The 19575-nt window shown below is 38.3% G+C and overlaps 1 protein-coding gene across 1 annotated transcript in view; it reads left to right on the top strand.

Annotated features, from left to right (window-relative positions):
• The window catches only part of LOC134365589 (phospholipid-transporting ATPase FetA-like), a 73999-nt gene that overhangs the window by 28706 nt on the left and 25718 nt on the right, over nucleotides 1–19575 (top strand). Inside the window, exons 6-10 of the mRNA XM_063081687.1 lie at nucleotides 3980–4052; nucleotides 4421–4491; nucleotides 5749–5831; nucleotides 6598–6756; nucleotides 9572–9660. Coding sequence (XP_062937757.1) covers nucleotides 3980–4052; nucleotides 4421–4491; nucleotides 5749–5831; nucleotides 6598–6756; nucleotides 9572–9660 — 475 coding nt within the window. The remainder of the gene's footprint in view (nucleotides 1–3979; nucleotides 4053–4420; nucleotides 4492–5748; nucleotides 5832–6597; nucleotides 6757–9571; nucleotides 9661–19575) is intronic.

The following is a 19575-nucleotide window of genomic DNA, read 5'->3' as shown; positions in this document are numbered from 1 at the left end:
GACAAACCATTAGCATGGCTAACTAATAAAAGAAGAGAGAAGACTCAAATAACAAAAATTAGAAATGAAAAAGGCGATATCACAACTGATTCATCTGAAATACAAGGAATCATTCGAGACTACTATAAACAACCATATGCCAACAAATTTGAAATCTGGAGGAAATGGATAAATTTCTGGACACACACAAGCTCCCAAAACTGAACCATGAAGACATAGAAAATTTGAACAGACCAATAACAATAAAGGAGATTGAAGCTGTTATCAGAAGGCTCCCAACAAAGAAAAGCCCAGGACCAGATGGATTCACAGCAGAATTTTACCAAACATCAAAGAGGAATTGACACCGATTCTTTACAAACTATTCCAAAAGATTGAAACAGACACAAATCTCCCAAACTCATTCTATGAAGCAAACATCATCCTGACACCAAAACCAGGTAAAGATATAACCAAAAAAGAAAACTACAGGCCAATATCCTTGATGAATATAGATGCAAAAATCCTCACTAAAATACTAGCAAACAGAATACAGCAACACATATGTAAAATTATTCACCACAATCAAGTGGGATTCATCCCAGGGATGCAAGGTTGGTTCAACATACGCAAATCAATAAATGTGATACACCATATTAATAAAATCAAACACAAGGACCATATGATCATCTCTATAGATGCTGAAAAAGCATTTGATAAAGTTCAGCACTCATTCATGACAAAGACCCTCTATAAGTTAGGTATAGAGGGAAAGTATCTCAACATAATTAAAGCCATATATGACAAACCCACTGCCAATATCATCCTGAATGGGGAAAAGCTGAAAGCTTTTCCTTTAAGAACAGGAACTAGACAAGGATGCCCACTCTCACCACTCCTATTCAACATAGTGTTGGAAGTACTAGCCAGAGCAATCAGAGAAGAGAAGGAAATAAAAGGCATCCAGATTGGAAAAGATGAAGTCAAACTGTCCCTGTTTGCAGATGACATGATCCTATATATTGAACAGCCTAAAACCTCTACAAAAAAACTGTTGGAATTGATAAATGATTTCAGCAGAGTAGCAGGATACAAAATCAACACACAAAAATCAGTAGCATTTCTATTCTCCAATAGTGAACGTGCAGAACGAGAAATCAAGAAAGCCTGCCCATTTACAATAGCCACCAAAAAAATAAAATACTTAGGAATTGAGTTAACCAAGGATGTGAAAAATCTCTATAATGAGAACTACAAACCACTGCTGAGAGAAATTAGAGAGGATACAAGAAGATGGAAAGATATCCCATGCTCTTGGATTGGAAGAATCAACATAGTGAAAATGTCCATACTACCCAAAGTGATATACAAATTCAATGCAATCCCCATCAAAATTCCAAAGACATTTTTCTCAGAAATGGAAAGAACTATCCAGACATTTATATGGAATAATAAAAGACGACGCATAGCCAAAGCAATGCTGAGCAAAAAAAATAAAGCTGGAGGCATAACACTACCTGACTTTAAGCTATACTACAAAGCTATAATAACCAAAACAGTATGGTACTGGCATAAAAACAGACAAACTGACCAATGGAATAGAATAGAGAATCCAGAAATCAACCCACACACTTACTGCCATCTGATCTTTGACAAAGGCACCAAGCCTATTCACTGGGGAAGGGACTGCCTCTTCAGCAAATGGTGCTGGGAGAACTGGATATCCATATGCAGGAGAATGAAACTAGATCCATACCTCTCACCGTATACTAAAATCAACTCAAAATGGATTAAGGATTTAAATATACACCCTGAAACAATAAAACTTCTTAAAAAAAACATAGGAGAAACACTTCAGGAAATAGGACTGGACACAGACTTCATGAATACGACCCCAAAAGCACGGGCAACCAAAGGAAAAATAAACAAATGGGATTATATCAAACTAAAAAGCTTCTGCACAGCAAAAGAAACAATGAACAGAGTTAAAAGACAACCAACAGAGTGGGAGAAAATATTTGCAAAATATACATCTGACAAAGGATTAATATCCAGAATATATAAGGAACTCAAACAACTTTACAAGAAAAAAACAAGCAACCCAATTAAAAAATGGGCTAAAGAGCTAAGTAGGCATTTCTCTAAGGAAGATATACAAATGGCCAACAGACATATGAAAAAAATGCTCAACATCACTCAGCGTCCGGGAAACGCAAATCAAAACCACACTGAGATACCATCTCACCCCAGTTAGGATGGCTAAAATCCAAAAGACTCTGAACGATAAATGCTGGCGAGGTTGCGGAGAAAAAGGAACTCTCATCCATTGTTGGTGGGACTGGAAAATGGTGCAGCCTCTATGGAAAATGGTATGGAGGTTCCTCAAACAACTGCAGATAGATCTACCATAAGACCCAGCCATCCCACTGTTGGGAATATACCCAGAGGAATGGAAATCATCAAGTCAAAGTTATACCTGTTCCGCAATGTTCATTGCAGCACTCTTTACAATAGCCAAGAGTTGGAACCAGCCCAAATGTCCATCATCAGATGAGTGGATACGGAAAATGTGGTATATCTACACAATGGAATACTACTCAGCTATAAAAACGAATGAAATACTGTCAATTGCAACAACATGGATGGACCTTGAGAGAATTATATTAAGTGAAAGAAGTCAGGCACAGAAAGAGAAATACCACATGTTCTCACTTATTGGTGGGAGCTAAAAATTAATATATAATTCACACACACACACACACACAAAAAAAAAAAAACGGAGGTGGGGGGGAAGACTATATAACAACCACAATTACTTGAATTTGATACGACAAGCAAACAGAAAGGACATTGTTCGGTGGGAGGGAGGGGAGGGAGGAGGGAGGGAGGTTTCGGTGATGGGCCACAATAATCAATCACATTGTATATCGACAAAATAAAAATTTAAAAAATAAATAAATATATAAAAAATAAAAAAATAAAAAATAAAAAAAATAAAAAAAGAACTTTGGCCCTTCTCAAAGCAGCTTGCTTCTTAGAAAATACCCATATCTTTGTGTATATGGCAAAGTAGTATGTATTTCATGCCCTACAGACAACAAGGCTGCAATCAAAGGCCAAACAGACAATGGCCTCTAGACGTGCCCTCTCTTTCTTAGCTCTTTGGGTGCTTAGCATAATAGAATTATTGCAAGTGGGTAGCTGGGTAGCTCGTGTTTCCAAAATGCTTATGGCAATATGTATATCCTCCTTAGTCCTTTATTAGGAAGGAAGAACTTCTGGACCCTGTGCAGTTGGGGAAATTGAAGTGCAAAAAGGATAAGGGAAAAGAACCAGTATTATTGTAGAATTTACTCATACTGCCAGGCTGCCTTTTATGGGAAGTGGGGTTAAAGGCTATCCAACTTTAACATAAGTAAAAAAATTGGTACAACCGTATGATAGAATACATTGTAGCTACCAAAAAGACTGAGCCCCATCTTCTAGAAGTGCTCTCCAAGATACATTATTAAATGAAAAAATGCAGAGCACAGGAAATTATATATCTAGTGTATAACCTTTAACTGTAAATGTTGTATGCGATTAAATGGATTGATATTTTCTAGAACAAAATACAAAAAAGTACTAACAGTGGCTACTTTTGGGGAGCAAAACTAAAGGCGGGGGGCAGAAGGGACTTAAAATTTTCTTTTTACACACTTTTTTTTTTTTTTTTACTATTTGAACTATTTTACCTAAAGAAAAAAAAAGTACGTGTATGTCTACATATACTTTCATAGGATTTTAGAAAACCTTTATAGCCTAAAGTCAAGAGAAGTGGGCCCCATTCTTGATTGCCGTACGATGCTTCACAAAATGGTTTGGTCCTCCTGAGCCTTGTCTTCAATCATTTCAGCCTCTTTTTTTTTTTTTTGCAGGGTGGTGGGGGAGGTTCTTGATTGTCAAAACAGAATGTTGGGGAAATTATCAGAGCAGACATTCAAAGGTCATTTTCTTACAGGATGGAGGAGGACAAATGGATGAATGTCCAAGTGGGAGATATAATAAAACTAGAAAATAATCAGCCTGTCTCAGTGAGTACCTCTTTTGGCTGTGGCTTTTTCTTTTTCGGCTTGAGTGAATGCCAGGGACCCTTGCAGCATTTCTGCTACCACTGCTTTTGGTGACCTTCATCTGCCTCATTTTGCGTAGGAGATCAACAGCCCCCATGGTAAGAAGTTTGTTCTTGTCCATCTCTCAACATAGCTACAGGTACAGTGTGAGTAGCTTTGGGAGAGGGCGATGGGTGCAGTAACTGGCTCCCATACAAAGAAAGTAAACCAAGTGTCTGTGAAATTCTTAGATTAAACATCTGTTCTTGAGGTAACTGCTTTTGTCACACTGTATTGTTAAGATCTTGCCCTCCTGCTTTCCTTTTCTTCTCTGACTTTTCTGACCACAGGCAGATATACTATTGCTCTCTAGCAGTGAGCCATACAGTCTGACGTTCATAGAAACTGCAGAGCTGGATGGGTAAGTGTTCCTCCTGATATTGCATTAATACAATTTAGCTAGCTTAGAGTGGTCTCTCACTGAGGGAGAGTGTGATGTAGGGAATTAATTTTATTCTCAGACAAAAGTGGCAGTATATGAGCTGGAAATCTTACAAATATCCAAATGAGAGAAGACAGGAAGCCAGATCCTTGGGACCCTCGAGTCTAAGGCTGGGCTCTGGGCAGCAATAATTGAGCATCCACTGGGTACCGAATCTGAGCAAATAAGCTCCATATTCTCCTTCTCAAAACTGGGGATATTCTGGGCCAGCCCGTGGCTCACTTGGGAGAGTGTGGTGCTGATAACACCAAGGCCACAGGTTCGGATCCCATATAGGGATGACCGGTTGCTCACTGGGTGAACATGGTGCTGACAACACCAAGTCAAGCGTTAAGATCCCCTTACCGGTCATCTTTTACAAAAAAACAAAAACAAAAACAAAAAAACTAGGGATATTCTGTCTGGTTGAGTGGCCAGATAGAGGTTAACAGAACTGTTAAATTTTAGAGTAGAGTTCCAAAGTTTCCAGGGAAAAATTTTAATATGGAAGTAATTATTAACTGATAAAATACCATGTTCTATAAAGGATTTAGGGTAGAAATTTATTAATGTGCGAAAGTTAAGGTCTTAGGAGGATTGGGGCCATCTTCAGAGAGCTTGTCCTGTGGAGTTTTATATCGATCTGCATTCTTATAACTGTTTCTCTTGGTGCGCACAAACTTTCTGAAATGTGACTTCCGTTTTTGCTTCTGTCTCTGTGCACTCCTGTATCAGCAAACAGTTCATTGGGATCCCTTTATGGGCCCTATATGTTATTTATGAGGTGAAGGGTATGTTTCCTTGGAGGTGTGTGCAGATTCTTACCAGGACCTGCTCCTTATTCTTGAAAGGAACAGGTGCTGCCTACAGGTTGTTTTGTAATGTTTCCTTGATTTCTCTAGAGCATCTGACTAGCTAGATCTCATGGGTTGATTAAATTTGTAGTGGTGTGTTGCAGGGAGTCGGGGGGTGGGGAGTGAGTGGGCTAACACTCAGCTTCCTTGCAGAGCCATCTCATCTCAATACTGCCTGTGAGAGAGGGTAACAGTGGGAGTGACTCTTACAGTTCAAATCTATAGCCCAAGCTCTACTGGTAGCATCTAGTTTCCAAAACCCCAGAAGAAGTAGGGGAAACTGGACTTGTGTTGGCTGTTGTGTATGTCCTGTCCTGTGGTGACCCTGTGTCATTTACTTTAGTGAAACTAACTTGAAAGTGAAGCACGCCATCTCAGTTACCCGTGTTGTGGAAGATAACCTGAAGTTTCTGTCTGCCTTTGATGGTGAGTTAGGAATGGTTTGCCCGCCCAAATTTTTATCAGTAGAGAACTGGTTAAATAAGGTATGGTATATCCATAGAGTGAATTCTATACAACTTATTGTACAATATTGCTTGTACAATATGCAAGTTGATATTTTTTGAAATGGAAAAATATTCACAACATATTAATAGGAAAAAATACAGATTGCAAAAGACTGTGCATAGTATATTTAACATAAACCTGTTCTTGGAAACATATATACGTTTATAAGTATATGCATAGAAAAAAAATTTTGGAAGGTTAAACTACAAAAAGTTAATAGCACTTTTCTCTAGACAGTGGGTCAATTTTACTTCCACCTTTATCCTTTTAGTATTGCATAAATTACAAAGGGCATATTTGTTTTACTCATCAGGAAAACGTCAGATTATTTCCATTTTGAAAAAAAATACTAGGTTTGTTTTAAGTAGTTTTTATTTTCTTCAGATTTGGAACTCATATGATCTGTCAGTACTGATGGTGATAAGTTATCACATGGGTTTTCCTCTCTCTGGAAGGTCCATGTCACATACAGAATTATTTATCTTTGATATCCGCAAACCTCTGTCTGCCTTTATGAAGGGAGCTGGTGAGAAATGGGCAGCATCTGAAACAGAATAGGAAAAAGATGTGTATATATTTTGAAAGAGGGATTTTCTTTCCTTTTTTCTGGTAAGCCTCCTTCCATCCTGTTAGTAAAAGCCTAAGAATGCAGAGCCAAGACTCCTACTCCTCCATTTCTTTGCAGGAGAAGTGAGGTGTGAGCCTCCTAATAACAGACTGGACAGATTCACAGGAAAACTGACCTATAAGGGAGAAAACTACCTCCTGGACCATGACAAGCTGCTACTCCGAGGCTGCATCGTCAGGAATACAGATTGGTGCTATGGTTTGGTGATTTATACAGGTACATTTCCCTGGAGCCAGAGCCAGTCCCCCAGCCTGCTGGATTCCTTTCATGGCCAAGTTGCGGGTACTTAGTTTTCAGGATGTGGCACTCAGATATATATCAGAACACTATGGCTTTGAGATAAACAGATAGCTAAGTGGATGGATGAATGGATAAATGGATGGATAGATGGATGGGAGATTTAAGAAAAAGCTCATTTCCTTTCTAATTAAGGAATTTATTTTTTACTTGAAACATATTGATTGTACATATTTATGGGGTACGGAGTTATATTTTAATACATATATACAATGTGTGATTATCAAATCAGGGTAATTAGCTTATTCATAATCACAAAACTTTGTCATTTCTTTGTGATGAGAACATTTGCTCTCTTCTAGCTATTTGAGAACATATAATAAATTATTGTTAGTTATAGATGCCTAGCACTACTGTTACACCACTAAAACTTATTTTTCCTGTTTAGCTATAATTTTGTGTCCATATATCAATCTCTCCATATCCCCTAACCCCCCTCCCCTTCCCAGCTTCTAGTAATCACAATTCTGCTCTCTTCTAAAAGTTTAACTTATTTTTATTTTAGCTCCCACATATGAGTAAGAACGTGTGGTATTTATCTTTCTGTTCCTGACCTATTTCACATAACATAATGTCTTCCAGCATTGTCCATATTGCTGCAAGTGACGGAACCTCATTTTTCATGACTGAGTAGTGTTCCATTTGTATATATACCACATTTTCTTTATCCATTCATCTGTTGATGGACACCTAGGTTGATTCCATATCTTGGCTATTGTCAATAGTCCTGCAATAAACATGGGGGTGCAGATATTTCTTTAGTGTGATAATTTCCTTTCCTTTGGAAAAATACCCAGCAGCAGGATTGCTGGATCATATGGTAGTTTTATTTTTAGTTTAGAAAAAACTTATTTCTTAGAAAAAAATGGCTTCTTTTTTATAAGCAGTGAGCTTCTAACATCAGCTCTGCCTGTTTTAGAGGAAGGTTTTGTTTTCCAAGACCACAGGACATTCATGAGTCTTTTCAACCATATCTGGAAACAGGAGAGGGTATACACATAGAGGAAGTACAACAGAATTAGCATGTGAAAGGGGAGAATATACATGTATATTATTCCCACAAGGAGAGAATAGATACAGTGCTCATTACAGAGAAAAACATACAATATAATGTGAATAGTTCATGCCAGGTAAGTCACATATGAATCATATGCTCATATGGAGCAGTGGCCTCTCTTGAGAGGTCATTTAGAACCAAAATCCATTATACTTAGCGAAGGATTTTCCTGGGTTATGATGTGGTTCAGGAAAATGCAGGAAGCCTCTGTGCTACCCTTTGTCCTCAGTGACAATGGGCATTGATGACAACAACCATAGTAGGAAGCATCAAGAAAGATTTACCACAGTGAATACTACTCAACTCAGATTCCCAGAGCTCCCCTTCTGGAGAACCTCTTCCTAGACATGGCGCTCCTAGACTCCTTACTTCTATGGAAAATAATGGGACCCAAGTGCTAGGGAGAAGCTTAAGAGTCCAGGGAGGCCCCGCTGGAACTTCTTTCATTGGTTTTTGACCTAGAATGGCAGCTTCCAGGCTGCCTAGTTCCCAAACTCAAAAGACTTATTTTCTTCACTGTATTTCAGCAGCTACCCACACACAATTGCCACTCATAAAAAAGCTCATTTTTCAGCCGAAGGATTTTCCCTAAAACAATACATCATAAGAAATTTGGTTAAGTTTTCCCTCTGACTCTTGTTTGGTTACATGGTAGTGAGTAGCTTTGGGAAGCTCTGAGCAAAGAACTGTTGCCACCTAAGAGCATCCTGAGGTAGTCAGTGCAGAACTGAGTTGCTGTTCCTGCTACCTGATTCCCAAGTTCTACTGTGATCTCCACCTTCTTGAAACCTGAGGTAGTGTCAGTCTTTGTAAGGACTCTTGAAAGTTATGGTCCCTGTAGCTTCCAGGCTTTGAGCTGAATTTCTCATGACTTCAGGCCCTTCAAGGAATGCTTAAGAGGAAAGAATGGCATAGCTTATGCAGTGCATTCCCAGTGTTTGCCCACGTACCAGAGAAGTTCCAGCTTCCCCATGTGTAAACACTGATGAACTTCCTTCAAGAATAACAGTCAGATTGTAAAAGCCCGAGAAATTGCTGTTTATAGTTTTTCTAAACCTCTTGTGTTTTCTCTGCAGCCATATCTCTGGTTAGTAATTTCCAACTTTCGTCCCAGTGGCCATTAAGATACCCTTACTTGTACTTACTGTCTACTTACTATCTGCCCTGTCATGAAGAAACACAGTCTCTGTCTCTCAGCCCCAGAGAAGTCCCAGCTCCCTAGCTTCCACTTTATTCTTTCTCAGAAGAAATCACTGCCTTTGCCTTTGCCTTTCTTCCATTCACACTTTAAATATAGTTTGGCCCAGCAGTGGGATTCCTCCAAGAAGGTGGAAATCTTTTTATCAGAAAATTCCTTCTCTAGGCTAAATAAATAAATGGTGGTGAGAGAGAAGATTGTGACTCCTATTCTGACTTAACTCATCTATGAAAGTTGAGACTGTCTGAGGTGCTGCAAAGAGAGTGGTCAGCACAGAAGCACTTCACAGAAATAGCTGGGGCTATCTTTAGAAACAAATTTTCCGTTCTTTCAGTTATTGAGCCTTTCTCCAGGGTTTTATCCCCTGGAATTGGATAAGAGGTTAGATTAGGTGATCATAAAGGTACATTTCAACACAATTCCAAGCCTCTGAGTATATTCAGTGGTTCTATGATCTGATGTCTCCCTATTTTACTTAGGACCAGACACCAAATTAATGCAGAATTGTGGAAAGTCCACCTTTAAACGGACACAGATAGACCATCTCATGAATGTGCTTGTGCTCTGGGTAAGTTAAAGACTTTTTTTCTGTTTCTTTACACATAGACATACTTCCTTTCCTTTTGCAGGAGTAATTGTATTTCCAACTCGATATCTGTTTGAAAGTCTCAAGCAGTTTTAGGACTAATAGACTAATGTCTAAAGCAGAAAAGAACAGAGCCAATAGGGAGTCTAGTTTACACTATGTTTGTGGAGGAGTCGCAGTTTGTTTAAGAAGATATTATTCTGTGATTAGTGGTACCAAAATGGATCAAAGATCCTACTTTAGAAATTAAGACACATTTTTATTCACTCATAATCAGTTTTACTTATGACCACTTTAATACAACCTTACTTAGACTAATAGAACACATTATTTAATGATTTTCAAACTCTATTTCCTTAGAGGAGTCTTAAGGTCTGCTGAGAAGGCAGCTATGCTAACCACTATACCACCGAAGCTTAAGGTCTGCTGGGAACAGTAGAAGATCAAGTGGGTTTTGCTCTGGCCTCTTCATTCTGAAATTCCTGCTTTATAAAGAACAGTCTTCATGTTTATCCATTTTATTATATTTCAGTCAGAAAAATAGAGGGTTCTTCTGCCAAGAAATGGAATTTGAAAAGCAGTATAATATGTACAGCTTTGAGACTGATTAAATTGAAGACTAATTAATAAATTAATTTAGTTCCATGCTGATACAGGTTGCTTTTATTCTTGTCAGAGATAGACAGATTAATCACTTCACTTAAACAACTTCTTTGTAGGCTGGCTGGTTTGTTCAGTTGGTTAGAGCATGGTGTTATAACACCAAGGTCATGGGTTCAGATCCCCACACCAGCCAGCTGCCAAAACAACAACAACAAAAAAACTTAATTCATAAACAACTTGTTTGGATAACTGAACAGTTCCAGTTATGCCTACACTTAATCCTGTAACTTTTCATTTTTATTTTTACTGTATTGCTTAGACTCCGAAAATTCAAAAATGCCTTTGCTTCCTATAGACTTCTCACTAATATCTGAATTATAAACTGCCTTTTCTTCTTTATTTGTTATTAGAAACATCACAGTTCCTTTTCAAAGTCCTTTGAATTTAATAAATAGGGTTTTAGAAAGTTAGGAACGTTCATTCAGCTTTGAGCCTAGAAACACGTATCCACTATCTTTCTCTTTCTACTCCTGAATGCATAGCTTTCAGAAGTTCAACAAAGTTCCATTTCCTGATTTTTTAATGAGGAAGAATTTAGGAAATAAGTAAATATGCTTTTGACAATATTAGGAACATATATCATTAGGCAGTAAGCTAGGTCATCTAGCCTAGACCTATCTTCAAAACAGGATATCTCCCATCTGCCTAGGAAGGTTCATCTATTTGTGTACCTGTCTGAAGGTCAGTGATAATACTTGACATCTATAGAGGGATTTTAACTTTTTAGAATATTTTCACATCCTTAATTACAGCTTCACTACATCCATGAGCAATAAGCAAGTCAAGAAGTATTTTCCCCATTTGACAAATATGTAAGTTGAAGCACAGTGAAAATAACTATCATAAAAATAAAGTCCCACAGAAAAATAATGGCAAAGACAGGTCTATGACTCATCAAGTCATCAAGTCACATTTATTGAGAATCTATTAAGTGCCCAGTATATGCTAGATGTATTGAAAATCATAAAGGTATATAAGACCTGGTTCCAATCCTCAGATGTATAAATCCACTTAGAGAATGGGGCATCAATATCAAGATGTGCCAGGTGCTTTACATATGTCGTTTTGTTCAGCAATCACATCTATCTATTTAGGCATAACTTTTCAGAGTCAATGTTCTTTCTGCTATACTTGCTGTCTCCCTAGGGAGACAAAATTAAAACACACTATAAGTCCTGTTTAATATGGCAGATTGACCCCATGTGAAGAAGTTATTAAATTAAAAAGAGGATCCTAAAAGCTTCCAGAGAGGGAAAAAAGGTCATATACAAGGATCAGGAATCAGAATAGCATCTGGCCTTTCAACAGCAACAGCAGAAGGTAAAATCAATGCCTTCAAAAGTCTGCCAGGAAATTATTTGCAGCCTATAATTCTAAATCGAGTGAAACTATTAATAAAGGCCGGCCCGTGGCTCACTCGGTAGAGTGCGGTGCTGATAACACCAAGGCCACGGGTTCGGATCCTATATAGGGATGGCCGGTTTGCTCACTGGCTGAGCGTGGTGCTGACAACACCAAGCCAAGGGTTGAGATCCCCTTACCGGTCATCTTATTAAAAAAAAAAAAAAAAAAGAAAGAAACTATTAATAAAATGTAAAGACAAAAAATTTACTCATCATGTATTTTTTCTTGGAAACTTCTAGAATGTATTCTCAAGCAAAACAAGACAGTAAACCAAGGAAGAAGCAGCTGTGGAAGCTAGGAAACATGGGAGCAGTGGAAGAAAGCCCTAGGATGAGATCTGAATAACAGGCGTAGAGAACAACCAGTGCATATTAGAGCAGGAAAATAAAGGGGCCTCTAAAGAGTCTTCACAGAGAGAGAACTTGGTTCTCTGCTCAGGCTCTCATAAGGTGGAGGCAGCAGACAGGCAGTGTAAATGGAAGGGGCAGCTAAGCTAGCAGAGCAGGTGCTATGAATGCCCACATTTGTGAGTCATTCATGCCATCTTTCCTTCAGAAAGTATGGAATATTGGGCTGGCTGATTAGCTCAGTTGGTTAGAATGTAGTGTTGATAATACCAAGGTCAGTGGTTCAGATCTCTGTACTGGCAGCCAAAAAAAAAAAAAAAAAGGAAGTATGGAATATTATCTGGGGTACTATATTCACTGTAGGGCATCCAGTTTCAGAAAGACATCAAGACTTCTTGTTCAAGCCAAATGAAATGTCTGTAAAGAAGTACAAACAATGAATAAATGCCTAACATCTCTGACAAAGGAAGAAGAACCATTAACAGACCTGAGATGCTGATGAATTTTTGGAAGGCAAATAGATTATAAAGCAGAGTAGTGAAATCTTCAGTGAAAATGCGTTCTTCCTGGTAGAGCTCACAAGTGGTTCCAAGCTAGAGTCAGCAGGTGTGGGGAGCAGGAGTAGGATGTGGGGCAATAATCAGAATAACTAATGTTAAAAATGCCCATAAAACAACATGGGCAAGAACTGGCCCTGTGTACCATCCTACTACCCATATAGCATACATATAACAAGAACAAATGTATTTTCCTTCCAGTCCCAAACAAGAGAACTGCTTTCGGAAGAAAGTTAACAACGTACCTGCAAAAGTCTAGGGCTTCTCATGTGAGTGTCAGCACTTCAGAGTAAAACCCACTTAATTTTAAATTTGGCGGGGGGGGGCCCTCAAGTTTGTCTGCAAGCTTCTTGTGCACCCTACAGTGATATCTGTTAAGCAGCACATTCTATCAATATACAGAACTCATGGTTCCACATTCATGGGAATGGCCTGTCACAGGAACAAAATTAATCAAAGGAAATAAAACCTACTGCAGCACCCTATAATGGTCAAACTGTTCTTTCATTTATATTTTTAAGTGGACTAGTAGCACAAAAAAGAGAATGAGGATGAACAAATACAATAACTGACACAAATAAACAGATTATAATTCAGGGAAGAGAAAAGAAAAGAACTTAAAAATTTTCTTATGGCTATTCTCAGAAGAAGCAATTGCATACTTAAAATAAGAATAGGTTGCTTTTTTAAAAAGGAAAGAAAAAAAAACAATCTAAGAACAACAAAAAATAATTTTGGAAAGTAAAAAGAGGATTCCTAATATTAAAAAGCCAATAAAAGTGCTGAAATAGAGCCAAAGAACTTTCCTGGACCATAAACCAAAAAGACAGATAGAAAATATGAGAGAAATATATATATTTTTTAATGGTGAAAAAAATTTTGTATTTGGAATTAACCATCTGGACTCAAGTTTAGATGATCCCAATTTTGTTGGCAACATCCAAAGCATCATAATCAGGAGCCAATCGAACATCAGCCTTCTTCTCTCCATCAGGCCTGATCAGGGTGTTGACCTTGGCCACATCAGTGTCATACTTCTTTACAGCCTGTTTGATCTGGTGTTTATTGGCCTTGACATCCACAACGAACACAAGTGTTGTTGTCTTCTGTCTTCTTCATGGCAGACTCAGTGGTCTGGGGAACTTGATGATGGCACAGTGGTCAAGCTTGTTTCCCCTGGGGGCACTCTTCCAAGGATTTTTGGGTTGCCTCCAGAGCCAGTGTCTTGGGCCACCGGACAGTGGGTGATGTGTGGATCTTCTTTTTTTTTGTGGCTTTGGATACCTTTCAGCACTGCCTTCTTGGCCTTCAAAGCCTTTGCTTTGGCTTCGGCTTTGGCAGGGGCAGGAGCTTCCTTCTTTGCCTTTGGCGCCATCTGGTGAAAGGGGCAAAATATTCTTTTAATGGAGTTCTAAGCCGACAGGGTTTGGGTATAGGGAAAGTCCTTCAAATAATTTCACAGGGATAAGAATAAGATATCAACAACAACAAAAAAATCAAAATTAGATTCGCATCAGACTTCTCACCAGCACCACTGGGTCTTAGAACTGTCAGTCATAAGTCAACTTATTAGCATACAAAAAGACAGCACTTTGGCGAGTCTAAGGATTTTAGGAGTTTTGTGCTAGGAGACCTGGACAAAAACTAAATATATATTTTGACAATATCACACCTGGGGACCAGCGGAAGGAGGGATGGGAGGAAGGATTTAAAAAGGGCCACTAGGATAATGGATATTTCATTATCTTGAATGTGGTGATGATTTCACAGGTGTATACAATATATAATTGTATACAATGCTTTAAATGTGTGATTTGAACGGGGAGGGAGGATTTGGTAATGGGCCACAAAAATCAACCACGTTGTATATTGATAAAATAAAATAAAATTTAAAAAATAATAAAAATAAATGTGCAATTTGAGGAGGATAGTGACTGGAAGAGGACAAAAAGTGGGTTTTTTTTTTTCTAAAATGATGACCGGTAAGGGGATCTTAACCCTTGACTTGGTGTTGTCAGCACCACGCTCAGCCAGTGAGCAAACCGGCCATCCCTATATGGGATCCGAACCCGTGGCCTTGGTGTTATCAGCACCACACTCTCCCGAGTGAGCCACGGGCTGGCCCAAAAAGTGGGTTTTGGATGCTTGAAATGTTCTATTCTTCATCTGTGTGTTAGTTCCCTTAGTGTGATTACTTTGGGAAAATTCATCAACTTACACATTTGTGATTTCTGCATATATCTTTATGTGTGTTAACAATTAAATGTGTTAAATAATTAAAAATAGAAGGCATCAGATTAATTGGAACTATGAGTGGTACTGTTATATTAGTCAAGGTAAGATCACTGATATAACAAACAACCTCAAAATCTCAGTGACAGGGCCGGCCCATGGCTCAATCTGGAGAGTGTGGTGCTGATAACACCAAGGCCACTGGTTCGGATCCCATATAGGGATGGCTGGTTTGCTCACTTGGGAGAGCGTGGTGCTGACAACACCAAGTCAAGGGTTAAGATCCCCTTACCGGTCATCTTCTAAAAAAAAAAAGAAAAAGAAAAACCTCAGTGACAATATAATAAAGATTTATTTCATGCTCATGTGACAACACAACAAAAGTTGTTGAGGGGAAGGTGGCTTGCTCCATCAGTCACTCAGGAACCCGTGTTCTTTCTGATTAATGGCTCCACCAACCTCGTGGGTTCAGAATCCTCTTCTTGATTCTCTACATCCAGCCAGCAAATGGGGGAGGAGAAAGAACAGGAAGATTCACACATGATATTTTTTGAGGGCCAAGCTTGTAAGTGGCATAATCATGTTCACCAGCATTGCATTGGCTAGAACACAGTTATATGACCCCATCTAACCGCAAGGGTACTTGGAAAATGTACTCTACCTATGTGCTTAGAAGGAAAAGAAAATAGAGTTTGATGAATACATACTGTTGTCTTGCCAAAATCCATCCTTCTGGTCATCAGATATCCATTTCACTTTTCTTTTTTTTTTTTTCTTAATTTTATTTTGTCGATATACAATGTGGTTGATTATTGTTGCACATTACCGAAACCTCGCTCCCTCCTCCCACTCCCTACTCCCCCCCAACAATGTCCTTTCTGTTTGCTTGTCGTATCAACTTCAAGGAATTGTAGTTGTTATGTTTTCTCCACCCCACCCCACCCCGGTTTGTGTGTGTGTGTGTGTGTGTGTGTGTGTGTGTGTGTGTGAATTTATTTATTTATTTTTAGCTCCCACCAATAAGTGAGAACATGCAGTATTTCTCTTTCTGTGCCTGACTTGTTTCACTTAATATAATTCGCTCAAGGTCCATCCATGTTGTTGCAAATGGCAGTATTTCATTCGTTTTTATAGCTGAGTAGTATTCCATTGTGTAGATATACCACATTTTCCGTATCCACTCATCCGATGATGGACATTTGGGCTGGTTCCAACTCTTGGCTATTGGAAAGAGTGCTGCAATGAACATTGGGGAACAGGTATACCTTCAACTTGATGATTTCCATTCCTCTGGGTATATTCCCAGCAGTGGGATAGCTGGGTCATATGGCAGATCTATCTGCATTTTCCATAGAGGCTGCACCATTTTGCAGTCCCACCACCAATGTATGAGAGTTCCTTTTTCTCCGCAACCTCACCAGCATTTATCGTTCAGAGTCTTTTGGATTTTAGCCATCCTAACTGGGGTGAGATGGTATCTCAGTGTAGTTTTGATTTGCATTTCCTGAATGCTAAGTGATGTTGAGCATTTTTTCATATGTTTGTTGGCCATTTGTATATCTCCCTTAGAGAAATGCCTACTTAGCTCTTTTGCCCATTTTTTAAATGGGTTGCTTGTTTTTTTCTTGTAAAGTTGTTTGGTTCCTTGTATATTCTGGATATTAATCCTTTGTCAGATGTATATTTTGCAAATATTTTCTCCCACTCTGTTGGTTGTCTTTTAACTCTGTTCATTGTTTCTTTTGCTGTGCAGAAGCTCTTTAGTTTGATATAATCCCATTTGTTTATTTTTCCTTTGGTTGCCCATGCTTTTGGGGTCGTCGTATTCATGAAGTCTGTGTCCAGTCCTATTTCCTGAAGTGTCTCTCCTATGTTTTCTTTAAGAAGTTTTATTGTATCAGGGTGTATATTTAATTCTTTAATCCATTTTGAGTTGACTTTAGTGTATGGTGAGAGGTATGGGTCTAGTTTCATTCTCCTGCATATTGATATCCAGTTCTCCCAGCACCATTTACTAAAGAGGCAGCCTCTTCCCCAGTGTAAAGGCTTGGTGCCTTTGTCAAAGATCAGATGGCTGTAGGTGTGTGGGTTGATTTCTGGATTCTCTATTCTATTCCATTGATCAGTGTATCTGTTTTTATGCCAGTACCATACTGTTTTGGTTATTATAGCTTTGTAGTATAGCTTAAAGTGAGGTAGTGTTATGCCTCCAGCTTTATTTTTTTTGCTCAGCATTGCTTTGGCTATGTGTGGTCTTTTGTTATTCCATATAAATGTCTGGATAGTTCTTTCCATTTCTGAGAAAAATATCATTGGAATTTTGATGGGGATTGCATTAAATTTGTATATCACTTTGGGTAGTATGGACATTTTCACTATGTTGATTCTTCCAATCCAAAAGCATGGGATATCTTTCCATCTTCTTGTATCCTCTCTAATTTCTCTCAGCAGTGGTTTGTAGTTCTCATTATAGAGATTTTTCACATCCTTGGTTAACTCAATTCCTAAGTATTTTATTTTTTTGGTGGCTATTGTAAATGGGCAGGCTTCCTTGATTTCTCTTTCTGCATGTTTACTATTGGAGAATAGAAATGCTACTGATTTTTATGTGTTGATTTTGTATCCTGCTACTGTGCTGAAATCATTTATCACCTCCAAGAGTTTTTTTGTAGAGGCTTTAGGCTTTTCGATATATAGGATTATGTCATCTGCAAACAGGGACAGTTTGACTTCATCTTTTCCGATCTGGCTGCCCTTTATTTCCTTCTCTTCTCTGATTGCTCTGGCTAGTACTTCCAACACTATGTTGAATAGGAGTGGTGAGAGTGGGCATCCTTGTCTAGTTCCTGTTCTTAAAGGAAAAGCTTTCAGCTTTTCCCCATTCAGGATGATATTGGCAGTGGGTTTGTCATATATGGCTTTAATTATGTTGAGATACTTTCCATCTATACCTAACTTATAGAGGGTCTTTGTCATGAATGAGTGTTGAATTTTATCGAATGCTTTTTCAGTATCTATAGAGATGATCGTATGGTCCTTGTGTTTGATTTTATTAATATGGTGTATCACATTTATTGATTTGCGTATGTTGAACCAACCTTGCATCCCTGGGATGAATCCCACTTGATCGTGGTGAATAATTTTACGTATGTGTTGCTGTATTCTGTTTGCTAGTATTTTAGTGAGGATTTTTGCATCTATATTCATCAAGGATATCGGCCTGTAGTTTTCTCTTTTGGTTATATCTTTACCTGGTTTTTGGTATCAGGATGATGTTTGCTTCATAGAATAAGTTTGGGAGATATGCGTCTGTTTCAATCTTTTGGAATAGTTTGTAAAGAATCAGTGTCAATTCCTCTTTGAATGTTTGGTAAAATTCTGCTGTGAATCCATCTGGTCCTGGGCTTTTCTTTGTTGGGAGCCTTCTGATAACAGCTTCAATCTCCTTTATTGTTATTGGTCTGTTCAGATTTTCTACATCTTCATGGCTCAGTTTTGGGAGCTTGTGTGTGTCCAGAAACTTATCCATTTCCTCCAGATTTTCAAACTTGTTGGTGTATAGTTGTTTATAGTAGTCTCGAAAGATTCCTGGTATTTCAGATGAATCAGTTGTAATATCGCCTTTTTCATTTCTAATTTTTGTTGTTTGAATCGTCTCTCTTCTTTTTTTTGTTAGCCATGCTAATGGTTTGTCCATTTTATTTATCTTTTCAAAAAACCAACTTTTTGATTCATTGATCTTTTGTATTGTTTTTTGGGTTTCAATTTCATTCAGTTCTGCTCTGATCTTAATGATTTCTTTCCGTCTGCTAACTTTAGGTTTGGATTGTTCTTGTTTTTCTAGTTCTTTAAGGTGAAGTGTTAGGTTGTTCACTTGCCATCTTTCCATTCTTCTGAAATGAGCATTTAATGCAATAAATTTCCCCCTTAATACTGCTTTTGCAGTATCCCACAGGTTTTGGTATGATGTATCATTATTTTCATCAGTTTCAATAAATTATTTGATTTCCTGCTTGATTTCTTCTTGGACCCATATGTCATTAAGTAGAATGCTGTTTAATTTCCATGTGTTTGTATAGTTTCCAGGATTTTATTTGTTATTGATTTCTAGTTTTAATCCATTGTGGTCTGAGAAAATACATGGGATAATTCCAATGTTTTTGAATTTGTTGAGACTTGATTTGTGACCTAATATGTGATCTATCCTGGAGAATGATCCATGTGCTGATGAGAAGGATGAATATTCTGAGGTTGTTGAATGGAATGTACTGTAGATATCTGCCAAGTCCAATTAGTCTAGAGTATTGTTTAGATCTGTGTTTCTCTGCTGATTCTTTGCCTAGATGATCTGTCCAATATTGACAATGGGGTGTTCAGGTCCCCTATTGTGTTATTAGTGTCTGTTTTCTTCTTTAGGTCTAATAGAGTTTGTTTTATAAATCTGACTGCTCCAACACTGGGTGCGTATATATTTATGACTGTTATGTCTTCTTGATGGATCAGTCCTTTTATCATTATGTAGTGTCCCTCATTGTCTCTTTTTATGGTTTTTAGTTTTGTTTTGTTTTGTTTTTTTTTCGTGACCGGCGCTCAGCCAGGGAGTGCACCGGTCATTCCTATATAGGATCCGAACCCGCGGCGGGAGCATCGCCGCGCTGCCAGCGCAGCACGCTACCGAGTGCGCCACGGGCTCA

This window comes from Cynocephalus volans, chromosome 17, assembly GCF_027409185.1.
Source record: "Cynocephalus volans isolate mCynVol1 chromosome 17, mCynVol1.pri, whole genome shotgun sequence".
Lineage (NCBI taxonomy): Eukaryota > Metazoa > Chordata > Mammalia > Dermoptera > Cynocephalidae > Cynocephalus > Cynocephalus volans.
This window is presented reverse-complemented; position numbering and strand designations above follow the sequence as displayed.